Below are 24,330 nucleotides of genomic sequence, written 5' to 3' on the forward strand. Positions count from 1 at the left end.
AAACAGAAGTCATCGCAAAGAAAACACAATCATTATTTTAATCAACAGGATTGTGTTACTTTGGCCTGAAATTTGAATTGGTGCAAGTTATCCAGCTGATTCCAGGGGTGGTTTCAAGCAGGCACTGATCAATGTTTAACATTACAGTTCCCGAAAGGAAGGTAAAAAAGCCCTGGTGTGTAGTGCTTTGCCAGTTTTTGTGGTACGTCCTCCTACCACGGCCCATTTCAAGCTACCAACCCGATGCTACTGAATTGTAGTGTCAGAAAAACAAATGTACAATGTTGGCTACCGTGAACCACTGTGGGCTGATTCTTGCACGCCTACACTTATGTCAAGAAAAGCAGTCCTAACTGGTTTGGCTCCGCAGATAGAACGTTGGCCTGCAGACTCAAGGGCCCTGGGTTCAATTCCAGTCAAGGGCATGTACTTTGGTTGTGGGCACATCCACAGTAGGTGGTGTGCAGCAGGCAGCTTATTAATGTTTCTCTCTCATCAATGTTTTTAACTCTCCTTTCTTCCTTTCTGTAAAAAACAAAAAAAAATCAGTAAAATATATTTTAAAAAAGAAATGCAGAACAGACATGAATGTCTAAGAGCACTAGTAGTGGCAGACTTGTCCATGAAACAAAGGATGAGATGGACTTAAATGGTCCAGAAAGCTAACAGATTCTGTGAACTAGAAAGAACTGGTCCTGGAGGAGGAAGAGCTGAAAGCATGGGGAGATGGCCCTTTTCTCTATGCCACCAGAAGATCATCCTAGGCTAATCAGACTAAACAAAGCTTCCGTTCAAATCCAACTTTTTAGTTTAAATCATTCATAAATAGATCCAGGTAATAATGGAAGCTATTGACATGTACAATAAAAATTTTACTTCTGCTTTTCTAATTTATCATCAAACTGTTATTCCCTCAGATCCTTCCTTCTTAGTTTGTAAGATGGCTTAATTCAGATTACTCTAGGGTTGGTTAATTGTTGAACACTTTGATAATTTTATTTACATAAGTTTGGAGGTATGAAGTGCAGTTGAATTATCTGCAGTATTCAGGAGAGGAATTTCAAGGGTCCAAGGAAAAGCCCAGAAAGGAGAAAATAGAATGAGGAAAGCAGGGCTATGAAAGGCCCCCCTTGGGTGCCTGAAGCGCTGCCCAGGGACCTGTGAAGTATGTGGCATCAAAAGAAGGTTTCAAAGTTGTTTGCTGTGGGGTGTATGATGTATGTCCTCCGGAACCTCTCCTTTTGATGTTTTCAGGAGATCTCTGTCGTTCTGACTACTGCTTTTGTGCAAGTATATTTTTGGGGGAGGGCCCGAAATAGTAGGGCTAGTGGCTATTGTATCTGACTTACATGCAAAACACAAGATTTGTATCCTTCAGTGAAAAGACAGAAAATCTCCAGATTGCAAGTTTATCAAACAAAAGATCAGGAAACACACGAATGGCACTTCTAGAATATTGCTGTCTAGGAAATCCAGTTTGGGGAATCCATCTTAGAGAAGTTTCAACTATGTACTTATTTACCTCATGACAGGAAGTTTTGAGTACACTGAGAACAAAACCTCTAATTCTCGATAAAATAGACTTTGCCCCCCCGCCTCCCCATCCCCCAGACATTACCAATGCTCTGTGGAGGGGAGTCCTCTCTTATCTCTGAAAGCAATGAACCATTCTGTCTGCACACTAGTGCAGTGTTGGTGATGTCTGGTCATCGCTGTAATATGAAAACAGAGCGCAGGGGTGGCATAGTCTGTGCACAAAATAGATGGCACCCTCAAATGAGTAATTTACAGACAATAAAAATACTGACGTGTGGAGAAGATGGAAGGAAATCAGGTGTGATATAGTAAATCCGTTTAACACTGAAACATTACTAGTCCATTTAACACTGAAAAGGTAAGGGGAGGGAGCAGGCACCAATGACCAGAACCAGAACCACAGAAGGCAGTGTGGAGGGGGCATCTATAGCAGTGCAGCTTTAGGGACACAAACAGCCCTTGGCACACCACAGGGAGAGGTCTGAGGCCAACTCCGATTTTATTGAGGATTAGAAATTTGGTTTAAGGCAGGTCTTTCAAAGTGAGACCTTGATTAGGACTAGTCAGAATCATGAATTACAGACATGGCAAGGTGAGGCTTTTGGAGTTTTCAAAGAGACTGCGGAAATAAACTATCTGTTGGTGTTTTCAGTTGCAAATCTGATGGTTTTGGGGGAGGGTGAGTTTCTGTAATGAACAATACAAATATTTGCCTGGTCAAGAGCCTCCTGGAAAGTCAAGTTGTGTTGATAAAAGCCTTGGGATACGGCCACGCGATGTAGCCTAAGATCTGTGGAAATAGGTGGTTCTGGGCCTCAGGGTCCAAGTCCTCACTCTCCTCGCTCCCTCCCCTCCAGCTCCTGCTGATCTTCCCTATTGATTAAGCCCCACAGGAAGCCAGAGGGCAAATTGTCCCCTTGAAATAGTCCATAGAGGTAAGACTCCTGGGGCAGGAAGTGAAAAAGCAAGTTCCATGGGCAAAGGGAAGCTCTTTGCTAGTGTGGGTCGGAGATAGTGGAATTAAGTACCAATGTCCATTTGATAGGAATGCTAGAAAACATATATGTGGAGAGGTCCTAAGTCCTATAGGTTCAGTAAGTCTTTCTGGTTTTGGAGAAGAAAGTAATTGTCTACTCACTGGATCCTTCCATGATGTTGCTGGCGAATGAACTTGCCCCTGCTGAGCTGCTGCTTTTGCCGCCTTTGAATTGCTGCCTCCTCCTGGCCCACTGGTCTACTGCTTCCTCCTGGGAAACATCACTGGCCCTTGTTCCTCTTGGAGGCAATTCCTGGGATGACTTGAGGAGGCTACTTATTTGCAAATTCCAATCTAGATTAAACCACATTATATATGAAAAGGTAGAATTTAAAATATTCTGATATTTTAAACAGAACCACTGGAGACTAGACTAGACTAGACTAGAATTAGAATAATTTCATTTACCTTCTTCATGATTTACTTTCTAAACTTGTATTGCTTAAAAAAGAAGAATCCTATAATTGAAAAATCGAGTTATATAGGAAAGGGGGATCACCACGCATTGCCTCAGTTGGATTCAATTCAACAGATATTTCTTGGGCAGCAGTAGTATACAAAATGCCATGTTAATTAGTTACTCCGGAGGAGCAAAGTGCAAATAAATTGTTAATTATGTCCTCTGAATTCTCAATAAGAAGACAAGATATTATTACCTGAATTATATTATAATCTAGATAAATTTACTATTGAACTCCAGTCCTTAATGGTTTGACTTCCATGAATCACATGAATAAAAATTTCGTGATACTTTTCTTGCTACATGTGTTGGCTCAAAATGAGAAAAAGAGGGAAAAAGGCCAGAGTGCAAGAAAGTCTTGACAGTTTTATATTTGAATAAATAGCTTAACAACGTTTAAATAAATATCAATTATAACTTTAAAATTTCTGCCTTCTCTCCTCAGAAGCTGAGAGGCTGTGTAATAATGAAAATAAAGAAAATTATAAATAAACTAATTGTAATACAAGCAAATTTTAAGAAATTAACTAAAAGGCTGAAATAAAAGCACGCAAATAGTGGAGCATGTAATACCTAGAAAATAATTTGATAGGTTAGGATGGGTTAAAATTTTACTTGCTGTAACTTTTTGGTACTATATGAAAAGGTAAAATTAAAAACAAAACAAAACAAAAACTCAACTCTTAGCCTTTACTTTTATTCTATTCCCAGGAGCAAAGGAGTTTTTAAAGCTGGATCTTTATAAATTAAACTCTAACTTATCAGTATCAAAGTTTGTTCTCAGGACTATTTTTTTTTTTTTTTTTTTTTAATAAGTTTTTATTTTTCATATTATTACAAATGTTCCTTTCCCCCCCACCCCCACCATTGCTCTCCTCCACCAGGTTCCCACCCCACCCTCTGCCCTTTCCCCTCTCCCCATTGTCCTCATCCATAGGTGCACAGTTTATGTTCAGTCTCTTCCCACGCCCCCCTCTCCCCTTTTCCCCAAGAATCGTCAGTTCACTCCCCTTCCATACCTCTGATTCTATTATATTCAACAGTTAATATTGTTCATCAGATTTTTTAAATTTCCTTGGTTTTTAGATTCACTTGTTGATAATTACGTATTTGTTGTTCATAATTTTTATCTTTGTTTACTTTCTCTTCTGAAAGAACCCCCTTCAGCAATTCATATAATTCTGGTTTGGTGGTGATGAACTCCTTTAGCTTTTTTTTATTAGTGAAGCTCTTTATCTGGCCTTCGATTCTGAGTGATAGCTTTGCTGGGTAGAGTATTTTTGGCTGTAGGTTCTTGCTATTCATCACCTTGAATATTTCTTGCCATTCCCTTCTGGCCTGCATGGTTTCTGTTGAGAAATCAGCTGACAATCGTATAGGTGCTCCTTTATAAGTTACTACCTTCTTTGCTCTTGCTTCTTTTAATATTCTCTCTTTATCTTTTGCTCTTGGAATTTTAATAATGATGTGTCTCGGTGTGGTCCTCTTTGGATTCCTTTTGTTTGGAGTTCTGTGCGCTTCCTGGACTTGTAAGTCTAATTCTTTCACCAGGTGGGGGAAGTTTTCTGTCACTATTTCTTTCAGTATGTTTTCGATATCTTGCTCTCTCTCATCTTCTGGGACCCCCATAATTCTGATGTTGGTTCGCTTGAAGTTGTCCCAGAGGTTTCTTACATTATCTTCAATTTTCTGGATTCTCTTGCCTTCTAGCTTCTGTGGAGGAGTGTCTTCTGGCTCTTTATGTTCCAAATCTTTGACTTGATTCTTGCGATCTTCCCTTCTGTTTTTAGGACTCTGTAGAATATTTTTTATTTCAGACAATGTATTCTTTATTTCTTGTTGATCCCTTATCATTTCTTGTTGACTCCTTATTAATTCTAGTTGATCTCTTTTCATATCCTCATAGGCCTTATCCATCTTTTCTAGGAAATTCTTGAAAAACCTTATAAGCGTAGATTTGAACTCTATATCCAGACGCTTTTTGTCCTCCATTTCTTTCGTTTGTGATCTATTTTGTTGTCGCATTTCGCAGTTACAGATGGGATGGGGTTTCAGGGTGGAGCCTGCAGCTTTGGCTTCCGTCAGCCCCGCCCTATGCGGGTCCTTCAGTGCTCGCTGCCGGCGCCTCTGAGAGAAAGGTGCCCTCGATTTTCGCCTGCTACCAAACAGTCTATGCTCTCCCACAATGAGCCCGGTATTGGGGTTCAGTTCATTTGGAAGTGGAGTTGGAGGTGGCGTTCACAGCAGTCTGGAGCCCCAGTCTCCTTCCCGTCAGGGCAATCCCGCGGCACAGCCGACCGTCCCTTCTCTGGGGGCAGTGTGCGCGCCTCCGGGACCTCCTTTCTCCGCTACCCCGGGGTTCCGACTTACAGCCCAGCTCCCTGTGGCTGAGCCTGAGTCCCCGGGGTCTGGCCCAGAACTGGGGTTCAGAGCAGTTGGGGGCCCAGCACAGTCGGAGTTTTATCTCCTTTCCGCTAGGGAACGCCCGCCAGGCACTCGGCCTCCCTCCTCTCCGGCTCTGTCCTCTTCGCGTGCGCCGCGTGTCTCCGTACCTTAGGCTTTTACAGCTCCTCCGTGCTTCCTTCTGGTTTTCTCCTTGCTTCTTGTTGTAGGATTTCCAGTCAGTCGACTTTCCTGTAGTTCTGGGTAATGTCCATTTTATATTTTAGTTGTATTTTATTAAAATTGTTGTGTGCGGCTGCGGCTAGTTGCCTACCCGAGCAGCCATCTTGGATTCTCCCTGTTCTCAGGACTATTTAAATAATAAATAGGATATATCCCTGAATATTAATAAATCATCTTCTTTATTTTAATGTGTAACTATTAGTGCTCCATTTGCATAATAATGTAAATTTCACTTGGCAGGGCTAAAGACACAGAAGGGAGGGAAAGTCATTATCCAGTCCTCTAGTTTTCCAAAGCTCTGCTGTTGACTCCTACCTCTTCTCTAGAAAGAAACAGGGTGACAGAAAAATGACATTCATTCTGTAATAGTTATTGCTGTTTCCACTGTAATTGAATACTTCAATCTGATAGTGAATTGAATCTATATCTATTTTCTACTGTGCTGGTTACTTGGTCTACAGCTGTAAACAAGATGACTTTTTATCCTCTGGAACTTCACAGAGCAGTGGAACTTTAAAAAATGCCAGAGAACTGGCCTCTGGCCATTTTTTCCAATGTCCCTGTAGTTTCGCTATTTGTAGAGATAGAGAGTCCAGGTTGATTCTGAAGGCATCCGTGAGAAGGATAATTTTCTAATGTCAAATATTTTACATTTAAAATGCATTGTTTTCTGAAATTAATGGGGGGGGGGAAAGTCTGATGGGCCTAGGAAAGTGTGTGATGGAAATATGACCCTGGGATGGGGTTGGAGAAGCTTTTGCCTAGGATATATGCTTATATACTCACTTGAGAAGAAAATATGTGCCCTGCAGTTTGATCTGAGAACCTCTTGTAATGCCCAGAGTGCAAAGCACTCCCATTGTCCTGCTCGTTCCTTGTAGAATCTCAGGTTTGCAAAAATGTAGAAGGTAATTTGGTCCAACCACCCTTTATATGTTTAAAACTTCTAAAAGATTTTGAAGTAGTCATTCAGTCTAAGCTTGGACACTTTCCAGACTCAAATTTGCTACCTATTTACTACTTAAATCAGCATAACCCTTGAATACTTCAAGCTGATAGTGAATTGATTCTATATCTTAGTAACCTACATTCACATGCAACTCTTTTCCTCATTCCATAAATACCCAATAGATGTTTATTTAGCCATTCTAAGAATCAGACAGTTTGCTTGGGGCTAGAATGAAGACACTCAGGTTTCTTGAAGGACTCTGTTAAAATACCCACTGTCACTATGTAGACATAATATGCTAATTCATTAAAGAACACACTAATATCTTATCAAGCATAAGTGAGAAAGTAGAAAGCTACCACTTTGAAAGCCGGGGGCAGGCCTGGAAAGTGAGTTAGAAGCCAAGGAGAGGAAATTGCAGATCTGGGAGGGGCCTGACTTGGAAAACAGCACAGGCATTGCAGCTAGACCCTGGGCCTTGGACGCTGGCCTTGCTCATCGACTGAGAAATGTTGAAATGAGCATGAGTGTGGAAAGTTCCCAGTTTTACCAGAAGTCAACATATTGAAAATTATCTCAACAGTTGTATTCTGCTATTTAAAAAGAAATTTTAAAATTCATTTTTTTATCCCTAGAGATTGGTACAGACTTCGGGACCATGACCTTTCTCAGAGCTGCGATGCTCTACATCTTTTTGCCTTGGTGTGGGTTTTTGGGATATTAGGGGTCACAGGGAAATAGAATATCTTACATAACACATGCAAGTTTTATGCCATCTTACATACAAAGGGCTATTTAATTTTAAGTATTTCTATGCCATGTAAAATATCACATAATCCTTCTCGTTATCTGTTATTCTCTCAGAGTAGCCTAGTGTTGTTTTTCTCATTTTTTTTTTTTTTTTAATGACAGACTTTCTGGGTTTTGGGGCGGGGGGGGGGGGGCAGATATTTTTAAATATACATTTCAGTCCATTTAAAGTTGAAAAACAAGTCCCTGAGAAACCTCTTTTCCTCTGACCTGACAGAGGAAAACCCAGAATTTAGTTTTGAGGGGTCCAGGCTGGTATCCCTTTCCTTTTGCCACTGGCTTTTCTACCTTCCACTGCATGCCCATCTCCACCCTCTCTTGTTTATCTAGTTCATATGTCACAGATTTTTTTTAGTATGTACCATCTTCTAAGTCATATACTGTAGAGAGTTAAATATATTAAAAATCCAGATCTCTAGTTACCTTGAAAAAGCAAAAAGCTTGGCTGTATTGGACCTGCATTCTTATTGCCCCAGGACAGTGCTCCCTCTAGTTTACCATCACTTCATTATTTCTCACTGGCAGCCTGCTTTACTCATTTACCTTATGTCCCTGGCCCCAGTAGGCAAATCCAAACTGGGGCCTCTAATCTAGTTAGTTTCCAAAGGCACACACATGTGTGGAGGGAATTACGGTATGTAAATGTTATAATCAGCACTCATGTCAGGGATTCTTAATCTGAGGTACGCAGCTAGACTTTGAGGAGTTGAAGGACCCCTTTGAAAATACAGGCGTAAGTTTGTACCTATATCAAATTTATAATTTTCTGGTGAAACAATACAAAGATGTCCCAGTTTCTCAAAGCAATCTACACCCTTGAAAAAATTTGAAAATCTTGGCCTGATGTATCAATAGTATGATGAAAATAGTATTGAATAAAGTATAAAAATACTTATAGCTCGAGGAGAGTCAAAGCCATGAAAGTTTATGGATTCAAATATCTTTTAATACAATATTTAAGTTTCTCTACCATTTTCATGCTTTTTTTAGTTTTGTATGTAAACAGCATTGTGCACTAAGAAGCCTATTCGACTTCCCTGAATTCATTCTTTTATTCAATCAATATCCATTGACTGTCTCCACTACAGGACAGGCACTGTTCTGGTGCTGTGGATAAAGCAATGATTAAATCAGAAAAATTTCATACCTCCATTCTAGTGGGAGAAGATAGAACAATAATAAAACCACATACAAAACCAATAAAATATAGATGGCATATTAGAAAATGAAAAGTGCTATGTGCTATTGTAGAAAAGTGTTAAAACATGGGAAAGGGATAGCGAATGCTTGGGTTGTGATGGAGAGGGCTCAGATTGCAGTTTTAAATGGAATGGGCTGAGAATGCTTCACTAAGAAGGTATCATGCGAGCAAAAATTTGGAGCGATGAAAGTGAACCACGTGGGCATATGGGGGAAAGTGATTCAGTTAGAGGGAGCAGCTCAAGCAAAGGACTAATGAGGGATCTTGTCTGGTAGGTTCTAGCAACTCCAGGAAGTCAGTGTTGCTGGAATGGAGTAATGGGGGAAGAGGAGTTACAGAAACAGCCTTTGGATGAATCATAGTAACATAGGGAACCTGTAGCTGCAATTGTTCATCAGTTGAGACCATTTCAAAGCCCATTGAAGTGCAATATCAGCTTTGGGAGGATTCTGACTTGAATGACCGGTTTTCTTAAGGAAATATGCCTTGCTGGGAGAGGCAGTCCAAGGGGAGGCAGATGGGAAGAATAGACATCTAGGTGAGTAGATGTCTGCTCTAAAAGACACAAGTGCTCTTATCGCAGGTCTGCTTCTTGAAGACCTAAATAATTGTGGACTGAACCCAATGCTGGGATGAATTTCATTCACTTGGTATCTGGAGGCATGTTGGCACTGGGAAGCAGTCATGTAACTGACAGATCTTTGCCTTAGGGTGCTCATCTTAAACTGGTGACTGTATAGGTTTTGTGTTGTTTTAGGGCATTCATTCTCCATACAACAAACTCCACATCTTATGCCAACATTTATGTAATTGTCCTTTTTATACTTTAACTTCTCAAGTTTTTAAATTCTATTTAAAAATTAGGAATAGAACAACAACAAAGAAAAGATGGCTTCCCAAAGTTTCATCATTCCAAATTCCATTTTTGGACAAGTTAGGGATGTTACTGGCAGTATACGATTTTTATCTGTTCAAGATATGGTTTAATATACAATGTGTCATAATGCTGACACTAAATATAAAATATTTTGGACTTACTGAGAAAAACAACAGGGGCTCCTTAATGAAGTGACCAAAATGGTACAGCATGGACCCAAGATTGAAAGCAGACAGGCGGCATTATGTACTTAGGAAAGAGCTTCCATCTTAGTCCTCTGGAGGCCTGGAGAGTTTCTGGGTTTTATCAATGGTTTGAGCAGGGCCTACCAATGCACAAGGGAGGTCAGAGGTCTGCTTGAGTTGGGAGGCCCCAGGGACAGCGGGGTCAGGATTAGCCGTAGCCATTTCTGGTTTGTGTCCTTTGCTTCGATTACTATTCCACACGGCCTCCTGGGACATGTACACCACGCTTCTGCAACACCACAGCAAGCTTAAAAACACATTTTACCGCAAACACATTTCTCCTGTTCTTCTAAACATGCTTAGCTTGCAAGAAGGAAAGAAATGGTGGATTTTTTTTTTTTTTTAAAGAGTGGCAAAAGGCTAATGCCTCCTACAAAATTGATTTGGCAATACATCAACCTTTTAAAGAGAAATTGATTTTTTTTCTTTATATTAAACTGTAGCCTTGGTAATTTTGTTATGCACTTTTATGGGTGGGGTTGTTGATATATGCTTGCCCATAGTCATTTAACTCTAAAATACTCAATAGATCTTCAGCAATAAAGAAAAAAAAAATATTCAAAGCAATAAAAAAAAAAGCCCCCAACGTTAAGACTTTCCAAAGCTCAGCCATGTAAAAATAAAAGATTCTGTGTAGCACTGTACCTTCCCAAGCCTTCCGCTTCCGAGGGGAAAGCAGTATGTCCGTTTGGTGACAGTAAGTTTCCTTTTTATCTCCTTCAGCACTTGGCCTTATGAGTGCAATGCTTTGGCACTCCGCTGCCTCTTGTGTAAAGCTGGCTAGTCCCAGGTTTATTTCATCTCGCGCACTGTATTGGTCTGCATCGCTGGTCAGTGGCTTCTCAATGAGAAACCGATTATCTGCAGCACGCACTGCAGAGTCAAACTCAGCAGTGTTCGGGGGAAATTTCATTTGAAAGCAGGCTTCATCACGATTCTCATTTGATAGGTCTTCAAATTCTCTGTGGCATGCATTCTTGACCGCTGGTCTTATGAGGAACGTGTCTTTTTCGACATTTCCCCCAATGCTGGGTGACTCTTTAAGGAGTCTTATTCCCATTCGACAATTGAAATCAACCATGCTTTCTCTACCATTCTGAATAATTAGCCTTTGCTCTAACTCATCAGTTATTGAGGTCACGGCTGCCATTTCTGTATGGCTGGGGGCTGCCATCTCTGCAGGGCTTGCCTGGGACCCTGTTTGACTCCATCCCACAGAGCTGAGGCTACTGCTGCTGAGCGGGCTCCCAGCAGCAAGCCGGCCGGAGGACGCAGGGCTGAGACTCGGACACTGAGTACTCTTCATTTCCAGTAGTTGCTGCATATGCGTGTGAGGGTCGCTGTATAAAGTGGCTTTTTTGAAGTCTCTGCTGGTCCCATCAGAGTGCTCTTCCTCGTGGTCTATCACCCTTTCCGCACAGTGACCAGAGGGAAATGCATCCCCAGGGGTTTCTGTAGGTTCTGGATGTCCGCTGGCCCCATCTGATGGACAGAATGGAGTGGAAGATTTCTCAGGATTTTGACTGGGAGGGGACGATTTGCAATCTGAGTTCTCACCATAGCCTGCGGGTGGAATTTTGCTGTCTTTGTCATGAATGCTGGCTGCATCTGCCCCTGTGTGCTTCCCATTGCGAGAAGAGGAGGAATAACAGTCAGAGCCTCGGCCACGTTGGACTGGAGAGGTGTTAGTAACGGTACTTGGCAAATAATTTCTTCCTCCTGTGCTTTGCTGCGCACACGAGTCTGCTGCAATATTTTCTGGGATATCGGAGTTGACTTTTCTATCTCCAGCTATATCCTTAGGAGCCTCGAAAGGCATTTTCCTTAAGTCTGTGTTACTTAAACTTGGGGCCTTCGGGGCATCATGTGAAGTGGGAGAAACATTTTTGAGAAGAGCCTCGGCTTCAAAGAAATGTTTCTTTTGTGAGGTGTTCCCACTAATTTTAGAGCCCTTCTGCTGAGAGACGGCAGATCCTAACTCGCAGTCATCTAAGACCGAAAATAGCCTGCCAGGCTTACTCTTCCTCTCAGGGGCTGAGCACAGAGAAACCACAAGTGTGTCAGGATTCTCCTCCTCCCGGACAGCAGGCAGAACGGGAGGAGAGACCTGCAAAGGGTCCGGACTCCGAGGCCTGTTTCCAAGCCGCCCCTTTTCAGGCAGCCTGACCCCAGGCTGTGCAGAAGCCCCGGAAGGTTCTTTAGTGGTGTGACTGGAGGAAACGTTCCCGTAGTTAGCTGTCTTCCCCCTTCTTTTAGGACGAGAGATATTAATTATTATATTCTGTTCCTTGCTCATGTATTTAACTTTAGTTCCTTTCCCTTCAATGCTGACTTCCAGGGAGGTGCTCTCAGTTCTGGCGGTTTCTCCTTCGTATTTAGATGGAGCCTGCGGTTTTCTTTCTTCTACCAATATATTCCTGTACATATAAGAGCAGCTTCGGGAAGAGCAATACCTTGGAATATGCCTGACAGAGTAACCCTGGTGACATTTGGGACGTCTCTTTTTTGTTGGGAACTGTATTTCTGTTTTAGAGAAAAATCTGTTATTGTTTGCCACGTGAACAACGATATCCCCATATTTTACTTCTGTAGTAATTTTGCCCTTTTCTTTAGAGGCTCCCACTGTGTTTGGGAAATCCTGTAGCGTCATTTTTCCTGATAATGATCCTTCACAGCCATTAAACATGATCACTGGCGAGAGTTTCTTTAGTTGATGAGAAATGGATGGAGAGGAGCCATCATTTTCCTTTTCCCTACTTCTGTTGCTGTCTGAGGGAGGTTGCTCCTTATCTTTAGGGAGAAAAGAGGAATTCTGCTTTCCATTCATAGAGGCAGATGTATGCTCATCTCTGTTTCCCTGAGATTTCCCTGATGTTCGAGTTTGATGAGACACAGCCTCTGCGGTGTCTCCTTGGACCTTTTCAAGACTTTTTACATTTCTCTGGCATGCTTGATTAGCAGGCTGAGGTTCACCTAAAGATGAAGCAGAAAAGGTTTCTATTCAATGCCTATCTTTTGTAACTATTTTGAATAACATTTCATGGCATTCCCCACAACATGCATTTCTAATAAACATCTTATTTTAAATCAATTATCTTAGAATGCAAAATATCACTTGGTAGTTTAAGGAAGTAAGAATCTAACTAAGCTTAACATTAAATGTGACTTCCAAAATGAGTGAAATAAAAAATTTAGAGCACATTTCTGTGAATAAAGTTTAAAAGACTTCTTGATAAAGAGGAATGTATCATGATCAGGTATTTGAATGTAACATTATAATACCAATTATAATCAAGCTGGATCTAAATAATTTAAGATGGTACAACAAATAAACATGTGAGTAAACTGAATGGGAGATAACTAACAATGGTTTCTAGACAGCCTGTTAAACAGGTTCGGTAGCTTCCTTTGCCCAGGGTGAGGGCTTTTTTTCCTTTTTTCTTTTTTTCAGAGTAGGTGTTCTGGTGTTACCAGATCCGCTCATTTTCCAGAAGTAAGCTAGAGTCTGGCTTTATTATATAAAACCTTCAGTTTCTGGGGATTGGCACACATTTTAAAAAACCCTCCATAGATGGAGACCAATATATTTAGGTATCAGCTTTGGTATAAGAACTTTCAATTTGCAACCTTTACTCCTCGGCTTTATAATGTCAAAATATTTTGCTATGAGAAATTCATGAACTTGAGAATGAACTACTGTAAAAAAAAAAAAAAAGCAGTGGATAAAACATGAAGTCCTCAAATTATGTTTTAAAATACATCTGGAAGAGAGTATTTGTGAAAGATAACAAGTAGATAATGATGTCAGCTAAATCTACAAACCAGGTGTCCATAGGATCTCTCTCTATATAAAAGCCTAAATGACAGTTATGACTGGTCAACTGGACTATGATGCGCACTGACCACTAGGGGGCAGATGTTCAATGCAGGAGCTGCCCTTGATGGTCATTGTGTACCCACAGTGGCCGGCAGGCACAAATGTGAAAGCAGGAGCCTCTCCTGGCTCCATGGCAGTGCTACATGGCAGTGGTGGCAGCAGGCGCTGCAGTGCCAGGATAAGCAGCAGTGGCGCTGTGCCTGGCCCCGGCTGGGGCTCCTCTCCAGCTGCCTGCAGCTTTGGTACTACTACATCCCTCAGGGCAGGGGTCCTCAAACTTTTTAAAGTGGGGGCCAGATCACGGTCCCTCAGAGAGCTGGAGGGCCGGACTATATGAACTACTAATTCCTACTGTAACACCTCGGCTGCGCTCACTGCCCAAAAAACCTGGCGGGCAGGATCAGACTCCTCTGCGGGCCACATGTGGCCTGCGGGCCGTAGTTTGAAGACCCCTGCCTCAGGGGGATGTCTGACTGCCAGGTTTCGGCCTGATCCCTGTAGAGGTCCCAGATTGCAAGAAGGTGCAGGCCAGGTTGAGGGATCTCACCCATGCATGAATTCATGCACTGGGCCTCTAGTAGTTTTAATAAATCGATTAAGCTAAAAATTATAAAGGATTACATATAAATTTACTTGAAACGTTCTTAATTTAAATGTGATTTTATATATATACTTATATATTTTTAATATAAAATAGAAAAACATATAAACACTTATATAAAGAGTAAATACATAAATCCTCTTCAACAGACAGAAAAATATTTCACTAAAATTTGTCTAGAGGTGACATAGAAGTATGGGCTACAAAAAAAATTGCTGTTTCAGAATCAAATGAAGAATCATAGGTTTAGGAATCATAACTTCCCAACTTCAGGAGAGGTATACAGACTTCTGATTTGATACTTGTACTCTCCAAGCATCCTAAACTTCCGTGAAGAGTCTAACCGTTCCCATCTGCCACTCTTCTAGTCTGAGGAAATGGCCTTTTTCTGCACAAATACTGAACGTTTCCAGCAGGTCTGGCTATCCCCTGGAGCTATCCTGTGGAAGTTCAGGGAAAAAAGACATGGAAATCTCTCTCTCTCAAACCCATTTATAATGTCCATGAAAGTAGTTTATATACTGATAGAACTGCATTCCAGACTGTAGATTGCAATATATTCTTACAAAGTATTCTCATGCCAAGAACAGTTTACTTTGTAGCCTTTTACAGTTTTATAATTTACTAGAAGCCTGGTGCAGAAAATTTGCGCACAGGGCTGGGGAGAGGGGGGTCCCTCCGCCCAGCCTGCACCCTCAAGCAGTCCTGTAACCCTCAGGGGATGTCCAATTGTCAGTTTAGGCCTGATCCCACTGTCAGACATACTTCTCACAATCCAGGACCACTGGCTCCTAACTGCTCTCCTGCCTACCAGCCTGGTTGCCCCTAACCATTCTACCTGGTTGCTCCCAACCATTCTGCCTGCCTGCCTGATCACCTCTAACTGCCTCTGCCTGCCTGCCTGATCACCCTTAATCACCTCTGCCTGCTTGCCTGCCTGATTGACCCTAACCACTTCTGCCTGCCTGATCACCCCTAACTGCTCTCCTGCCCTCCTGATTGCCCCTAACTGCCTCTGCCTGATCACCCCTGATTACCCCTAACCACATCTGCCTTGATCCCCACCACTGTGGCTTTTTCCAGAAGGATGTCTAATTAGCATATTACCCTTTTATTAGTATAGATAGCCTTTTTCAATTGATGACATGTCAATTTTTGCAAGTAAGAAGATAGTTACATGGCAATGTACTAAACACAGATTCTAAGAATAAAGGTCTTAATAGCCTTTGTCTCAAATATTTTATTTACATTTTTATTCACAATACTAATATCATTAATAATCAATGCAGAGGTATATACATAAGAACAATTGACCAAACTTCTAAATAGTTTTATAACATTTAAAATAGTTTTATAATATTTATAAGCATTTATATTCCTACTTTTGTAAACATTCCTGTGATAAAGAAGAAAGTACATAAGTTAGGTAATTCATATTTACATACTTATAAAACCAATGAATTGGACATACACATTGTGGGATTCAGGAGTTTCCATTTTCTATAAGCTTTTCTTCTTTTTCTCCTCATTTTTGGGAGCTGAGGGTCTTCAGCTTTCGCTGTCCTTTGAAAGCATAAAATTTGAAATTATTTTCCACTCAAAGTTTAGCTTTAATAAAATAAGTAGTTCAACTCATTGCAGCTTGACAGCATTGTACCTTTCTCTGATCCCCTACAGTATTCTCTTTTGAATACATTTTATCATAATTACACTATCCCTTTTTGTGTAATTCTCTCCTCCCCCCAAACTGTTTAGTACATTATTTTATACCACATGAACAGTCAAACATAAGTATTTTCATATGTACCGTCATGTAGGATGCAGATTATAAAATGATATTCTGTTCAATTAATTATTAAATTGCAATTTTTCTTGGCCTAATAGAAATACCTAATTTTTTAATGAAGTTGAACCAAATTTAATATCAAATTTGTGGCCCTGCTAAATTAAGTAAAGCAGGGAGATAGGTTGCCATAATTACATTATTATCATATCCTGTATACTATATTTAAATATAGGATTAAATGCACATGATTTATTATTTGTAGAAGATCAAATTAATTCTTTATTTTTATTGCAAAATAAAGGATTATTTTCTCTGTTGGTGATGTCTTAGCCAACAGATAGTATTTTTGGGGAGATACTTAGGGGAAAAGGCATAACTTTCCAAGTATCACACCAAGTAGGGACCTGCCCACGCTTAGAGCTAAGCCTGATTCTATTCCTTTACTTTTAGACGATTGAACTGTCTGCAAAGATGCAAAGAGAATGCTTTCTAATGAAGTAGTTTGTTGTAAGTGCATTTTGGCAGTCAGTGTCTTTACATACCTCAGCAGAGAAGCTCAACTTTTATCTGTTTTACTGTAAATCAAATAAAATGGACTGGTTTGTGGCCAGTTTTTGCAAAAATATATGTAAATTCTTAACACATCTCTCCTACATTATAGTAAGTGTTGATTTAAAATCCTTTTCCCTCCATAAATTCTCATTCTCATAACTTTCTGAAAATTGTTTTGTTTTGTTTTTTTCTTTAGGCTACCTTTTTTTATTGAGAGCAATTGCTACTCTTCTGGCATCTTCAAATTATCCTTTCTATTCACTCCTCCAAAGAAGGCACCATTAAGTTCCTATGGCTGATTAAGCAAGCAATAATCCATTTTCTTAGAAGACCAACTTGAGGATTGGGTCTCGGAGAGGATTACAAACATATAATTAATATTTTACTTTTTTTCTTAAATCCCTGTCTTAACACATTTTGAATTTTCTAACTTGGCATATGGTTCAAAGGCATTTGACTAAGTTATCAATTGCTTCTCTATGACCCCATATAGTTTGAATAGTAAAATGCAGCCTCTGGCTGTGCTGTGTTTAATGGAGAGTACCCTGGAATTTGACTCAAAAGATCTGGGTTGTTGTCTGGCTCTGCTGCTTACTGGGAAAGTATTGTAGTCTCTGGTAGGCTGGATTGCCTTTGCCTCTGAGATGGCAATTATGAATTCCACCTTACAGATTCACCTTGAAGAAACACAACTGACAATCCTATATAATAAAAAGCTAATATGAAGATCAACCTAACAGTGGAACAATCGGTCACTATGATGTGCACTGACCACCAGGGGGAAGATGCTCAATGCAGGATCTGCCTCTAGTGGTCAGTGCTCTCCCACAGGGGGAGCACTGTTCAGCCAGAAGCCTGGCTCACAGCTAGTGAGCACAGAGGAGTGGCGGAGCCTCTCTCAAATCTGCAGCAGTGCTAAGGATATCTGATGGTGCTAAGCTGTTAGTCAGATATCCCCTGAGGACTCCCAGACTTCAAGAGGGTGCAGGCTGGGCTGAGGGGACCCCTCCTCAGGGCACAAATTTCATGCACAGGGCCTCTAGTATATTATAAATGACTCCATTCAATGACATCTGTTACTCTTACTTTGGGTTAGAGTATAATGTATCCATTAGCATACATGCAAACAGAGTTGAGCAATGCCTGACTTTGGGAGAATATCCATCATATCAGAGCTGTGAGTGAGTGCTTAGATAAAGCTAAACAAACCATAATCTTTTTGACACCCTCCGCGCCCCCTCCCCCCCCCCCCCAAAAAAAAAATCTAGACATTTTCAAGATCAGCTCATCCAAAGTTCTCTTTTTGGAAAAAACTGATAGAGTCCTAGTTTTCCGTATTGCACTAATATTGTCAAATTCAAGGCTAGAATCCATGCTGTTAGGAATTAAGCAAACTTCCTCTTTGAACCAACACATCTGATATTGATGCCCCGGGACTGTTTCTGATCACACAGGACAAATTTAAATCAGTTTGCACTTTACCTTCAAAAGAGCACTACAGTTTTGTTTTAGGAAATAGAAGGTACTGTGGTATATGTACCTGGTGTCTGGCAGTGTCTGACACTTAGAAGGCATCTCAAATAACAAATATGCACGAATAAATGGCTGGCAGTGCCAATCTCTATCTAATTGTTTTAAAAAATGTGCCCTCTTGTATTTCTAAATGCATTTTCCCCCTTTTACTGTGTATTAATTAGTTTATAGTTAATAAGGGCATGTAAACATTTCTTGACTCCTCCATCTACTATCACATGCCTATGATCACCTTTTCAGCAACACATCTTGAAGGAGTTGTCTGTGTATATTGACTCCATCTTCTCTCCTCACATCCTTTACCCAAACCCACTCCATGAAGTCTATTATTCTCACCACTCCACTCAGAGCACTCTTGCCCCCAATCAGCAGTGACATCTGTATTGCCAAAGCCAACAGTCACTTCTCTGTAGTCAACTTAGTCACACTTTCAGTAGAATTTGATGCAAGTGATCACTCCATTCCTCCTGACTCTGTTCCTTCCTTTAGATTCCCTGATGCCATGCTCTCCTCATCTTTGTCTTTCTCCACTGGCCTTTCCCTGGATCTTCTCTTGGTCAATATCAAATCTTTGGCATTTTCAAGGTTCCTTTTGCTTCTTTATCAACTCTCACCAGGAAACCCTACTAATAATTTCCATGGTTTTAAAATAATCTATGCAAATTATTCTAAATTCATAATTCTACCCAGACTTCCTCCCCAAAGTCCAGGCTTACACATCCAAGGGGCTTTCCCCCTCCATTACTAATACCCCATTGTAAGCCTCTCCCTCTACGTATATACATATGTACAGGTATATGTACATGTGTAGTCCAGTCTTTAAAAATATATATTTATGCCTTAATAATATGTTTAAATATATGTTTAAATATATTTTAATATTTTAAATCTGGACAACTGCAATGGCTTTCTAACTGATTTTCTATTTTTATATTGATATCCTTTGATTATTTAAAAAGGAGCCAGATTTTTATTTTTTATTTTTTTATTTTTTAAAATGTATTTTATTGATTTTGTACAGAGAGAAAGGGAGAGAGATAGAGTTAGAAACATCGATGAGAGAGATGGGCGACACACCCCCTACTGGGGATATGCCCGCAACCAAGGTACATGCCCTTGACCGGAATTGAACCCGGGACCCTTCAGTCCCCAAGCCGACGCTCTATCCATTGAGCCAAACCAGTTTCGGCAGGAGCCAGATTTTTAAAATATATAAATTAAATCATGCCATCCCCTTTCTATAACCCTCTTTCTAATGGACTCTCATTACACTTTTACAAACTTTTAAGCACTTTACCTTTTTTTACACATATGTATAAAGTATAATTTTACCCACCAGTAAAATACATCACCACTAGGCCTTAGAATATACACTAAGATACCAATTTCACCACAGATTCCCTGGATTTATATTTTTCATAAATGTTTATTTGTTCTGTGCAAAATTGGCAATAAAGCTCAGGAGAGTTACCATGATTGCAGTTATATATCAGCCAGATTCTATCACATTTGAGACCTTTATATTGGATTTTATGGATTTTTTTTGTCTGACTGAGCTTTGACTCATTACTATAATTCACAGAAGAATGAGAAAAAAAATGTAAACAGGAAATACTAACAATATCCTTCCACTGCAGAATTACATATTGATAGCATTATTCTGAGAAAATTGTTAGAATATGAAGGTGTGTTTTTTTAAGGTATTAGGAAATTTTACTAGTGCCACTTATTTTTTGACAAATTACTTAAAAATTCCCGATTATATTGCTAAGCTGAAATGTTTTTCTTGGAACATTCAAAGGGACTATTCTATTATCAATAAAAAAAAAAAAGACTCATAAAAGTGTAAATAATGATCACTATTAAAATTCTAGAGGAGACCAAATACAAAATTAATTCAGAAGGTTACAAGCTTAACTTCCAGGGTAGCATTTAATGCCCATTGGCTCCAGTTTTCTGTAGAATTTGAAAACAACTTTTGCCTATTTTTTTTTAATAATTTTGCTTTCATGAATTTATCACAAAGCCCTTGTTCTTTGCTCTAAATATTTAAAAAAATTGTATATGTAAAACAAATTATGAAAAGTTCAAGTTTAAAAATATTCGAAAAGAAGAAAATTGTAAATTTTCTATTTACTTTTGAAAGTATGTTTTAACCGTGAAAACTTATCTATTGTCATTCCTGATTTTGAATAGCATGCATTTTTAAACTACTCTTTTTTTGTCTAAACATTTTTAAAAGTATGTATAAGCCTAGGAAGAGATATGTTGAAAAAACAGCTGTTTTGATAATACCCATACATCACTTTAGACTTGCACTAAGGGGATGCCAGGATCAAACTTAACGAACTTGGCTGTTAGACAGTAGTTATTAATAAAAATTTCCCAGTGTCTGGAAACTGAACAGCTTTAGTTAAGGTCATTTAAGCAAGTTTTTCCTCACACCTTTACTTCCTTCTGTCTGTTGAAAACATTGAAGACTGTTTTTATATTTATATACTTTCATATTGGTAAAATATTAGAATCTATTAGGTTAAAATTTTAAAATAGAAACATCCAAATCTCATATTCAATGAAACCAACTTTTCCTCTCCTTGAGCATACAATGGGTAGTTGTTAAATCTCAGAGAATATTCATGTCTATTTGCAAAAGAGATTCTTGGTAATCATTGTAGCATTAATCTGTTAATGTATAGAGTTCATAAGAATAAATATAAAAGTACTTTATTACAATAATAATACATATCACTTGATATTTTTTTCTATTGCTTTTCAGAGAGAGTGGAAGGGAGGGAAGGAAGGAGGCAAAGGAGAGAGAGAGAGAGAGAGAGAGAGAGAGAGAGAGAGAGAGAGAGAGAGAGAGAGAGAGAGAGATATCATGAGACACATAGACTGGTTGTCTCCCACACCTGCTCTGACTGGGAGGGCAGGGAGTGAACCTGCAACCCAGGTAAATGCCCTTGACTGGGAATCTAATCCAACACTCTTCGGTGCACAAGCCTGATGCTCTGATCACTTAGAAACACTGGCCAGGGCCAAAAGAATTATCTTTAAACATAAGCTTTGGTGGGAAGCCATTACCCCATTTGACCTCTAATGGATCAAATATAATTTAGTGGATGAGGTTAATCCTTGAAGAACAAGAAGCCCACTTAAACAGGTTAAACCAGAATCCCTGCAGAAATAAAATGCAGACAGAAAAGAGCATTGTGCAGTGGGGATTTATTATTGTTCTTATTACTATTATTATTAACATTTTAAAAGCTAGGTGAAAATTTACATTTATAAACCAGAAAAAAATTAAATTTGATATTTAATAAAGTTTGATACATTAAGTAATACCAGCAAAGGAAGGGAAGGATGAACTAAAAATGAAAATCTCTTCCACTTCCAAAAGTGTCTGCCCTTTGCTGGACAGGATCCGTAGGTGTGAGGTCCTTTACCCAACCTCCCATTTCTCATCAGAGGAAGCTGAGAGTGATGTATGGTAGCGGCTTGCCCAAGGAAACATACTGCTGAGATATGGCTTCACTTCTTTCTCCATCACAGCAAGGCTCTGAAAGTGAGGAATGTTTTTTTGCTGACGGTTTTTGCAAGGTTTTTATTGCTTTACTGTGTTAAATGTAGAGGCTCTTCCTGACTTGCTTCCAGAACTCTCCCTTTCCTCTCTCCCTTTCTCACAGAATGATTCAAAGAAAAGGAGCAACATTCTAATGGAGAAACCCCAGCATACTTCTCACAGAGGTTGCCTTAAGAATTTGCTGCTGTGCTTGCTATGGGCTCAAGATTCTGAGCTGAACTTAACATAAAAATGTAAATATAATACAAACTGAAAAGAATTTACAGGTTAGCACAGGGATTTACTCAAACGTGAGAGTACTTAAACATCAATGAGCAACTTGCTAAAAATGTAGATTCGGATTCTGAGGTAGAGCCCAGGAATAGGCATTTTAATAAGCACCCAACCTCCAACGCCACGTAATTCTGATTTCAGAAACACTGTGGAAACAGGTACAATTTTGAATAGGTGGAATGAAACCTCATTCAGAACATGTTTAATGCCCTAGGAGGGCAGTCTTGAGGAGTCCTGCAATGAATTCAGTTTCACTTCACTCCACTTCATATTCTCTCCCTCCCAGATGGTACCTCTAAGGTTTACATTTTTTACTTTATTTTTTAAATTTTTATTATTTTGGTTTAAGCATAAAAGATTCTCTTTGTATATCAGTAAACTTACAGGGGGAAAAAAACCTTCTTTAGAGATAATCTTTTATTTTTCTCAGCCCAATATAGAGACTGTACCCAAATTGTGTCCTAAATTAATTTTAGGAGTTAATTCCTCCATATCTTTCTTTCATCTGTCCTAAACATGACTTACTAAAAAAAAAAAAAAAAAAAAAAAAAAGACATTAAAGAATGAGCTTCACTGAAAGCGATCTGATTTGGACTATAAGGCTTTGTTCTTTTGGAACAATATCTCACAAGTGGGCTTATATTAACTTACCTTTACCTTTATAATACACAATGTGACCAGTTACATTAGACTATCTTCTCAAAATGCCTATGAAGGGAAGGTGGGCAGTGGGTGGAGTGGGTACCGTGTTTCCCTGAAAATAAGACATACTCCGAAAATAAGACCTACTTACAGGTTTCCTTCTGAGTGAAATACAAAGCATCCCCCCGAAAATAAGGCCCCCCAAGGCTAAACATGAGAGATTTGGTCCACTGATTCTGAAAGAAATGGAGTCACAAGAAATTCACCAGGAAATTCAGGAATTGGATTGTTATGATGATGTTCCAGAAGATGATGACATGATTGTCCTTGAATAAATGAGTAAATTCTTGATACTGTAGGATTCACAGTTTATCTGGTTTGTGTTGACAGCTACCGTACTACCGTACCATATACAGGTAATAAATTTCCTTTATTTTCATTTAACAATAAATGTGTACCGTATTCTTCTTCATGGAAAAATAAGACATCCCCTGAAAATAAGACCTAGCACATCTTTGGGAGCAAAATTAATATAAGACACTGTCTTATTTTCAGGGAAACAGGGTAGTAGGTAAAAACTCAGCAAGTCAGATTAGAAGGCCAGGGCCATGAGAGTGAGAAGATATCATGTCGTATTTTCATTGCTTGTCTTCCTGTGCTCACTTGGGGCTTCTCAGAGTGGAAGGGTTTCTATGCTGTATTTTGGGCTTGACTTTGTCTGTAAGCTAAAATGGTTGGCAACCTGGAGCATTAGTGAAGTGCAGTGGTCGGCAAACTCCTTAGCCAACAGAGCCAAATATCAACAGTACAACGATTGAAATTTCTTTTGAGAGCTGAAAACTGACTTCTGCACACGGGCCATAAAGTTTCTACTGCACTGTATGTGCACGCCTGCACATGGTATTTTGTGGAAGAGCCACACTCAAGGGGCCAAAGAGCCATATGTGGCTTGCAAGCTGCAGTTTGCTGACCACTGGTATAGTGGAAGTGTTCAGAAGGAGGATGTCTGGTGGGGTGAGTGAGGCACCTAAACCATAACCTTTCTATTTATGATACGGCATCCATCACCTTCTTAGAGCTTCAGTATTTATAGGGCCTTCTTCTTTATGAAGCACCCCCAGTGAGACTCTCTTTCTGGGATTAAACCGGATCCCTGGCTGCTCCATTGTTAACCTGATTGGAGCCAACAGAACTCCAAAGGAAATTTCCTTTGAGGCTCGGCAAAGGAAGAGAAAACACCCCATTGTATTCTCAGACTGTCCCACTCTTCTGAGGAAGCACTAGAGATGTGGACCAAAGTGCAGGATCCACAAGGACAAGATCTTGTCATACACTTTGATGTGTTCCTGTTCCATCTATGTGGAAGAACACAGTGGTTAATAAACATTTGTTGGATGAAGGAGTGAATGACTGAATGCAACTTGCACCGTTTGTTTCCCAACTTCAGTCATTTGTGTAATACTTTCATGAGTCTTACTACTCCCATGAAATAGTTGTGCTGTTATTTGCTTATTAGTTTATTGATTCATTACATGTTTCACACTAGTTCCATACTAGAAAGTACTATATATGAAATTCTGGGGTGTAGAAAATACCCATGAAAACAAAAACAAAAACAAATATTCATTGTATACCATCTAAAACCATTTTGCAGAATAGCAGTGGTATGTATCACTCACTTTAGAAGGTACAGTCATACTGTATGTATTATTATCATGACAATGTTGGACTAGAAAACCCTGAAGAA

The 24,330-nt window shown here is 39.6% G+C and overlaps 1 protein-coding gene across 1 annotated transcript in view; it reads right to left on the minus strand.

The window, feature by feature from the left end:
* The window catches only part of LOC311621098 (uncharacterized protein), a gene marked incomplete at its 5' end in the record, with an annotated part of 112,364 nt that overhangs the window by 78,326 nt on the left and 9,708 nt on the right, over positions 1–24,330 (minus strand). The window contains 2 exons of the mRNA XM_084880850.1: positions 2,675–2,866; positions 10,385–12,712. Coding sequence (XP_084736976.1) covers positions 2,675–2,866; positions 10,385–12,712 — 2,520 coding nt within the window. The remainder of the gene's footprint in view (positions 1–2,674; positions 2,867–10,384; positions 12,713–24,330) is intronic.

Source organism: Pipistrellus hanaki (genome assembly GCF_964339955.1).
Source record: "Pipistrellus hanaki genome assembly, chromosome: 4".
NCBI lineage: Eukaryota > Metazoa > Chordata > Mammalia > Chiroptera > Vespertilionidae > Pipistrellus > Pipistrellus hanaki.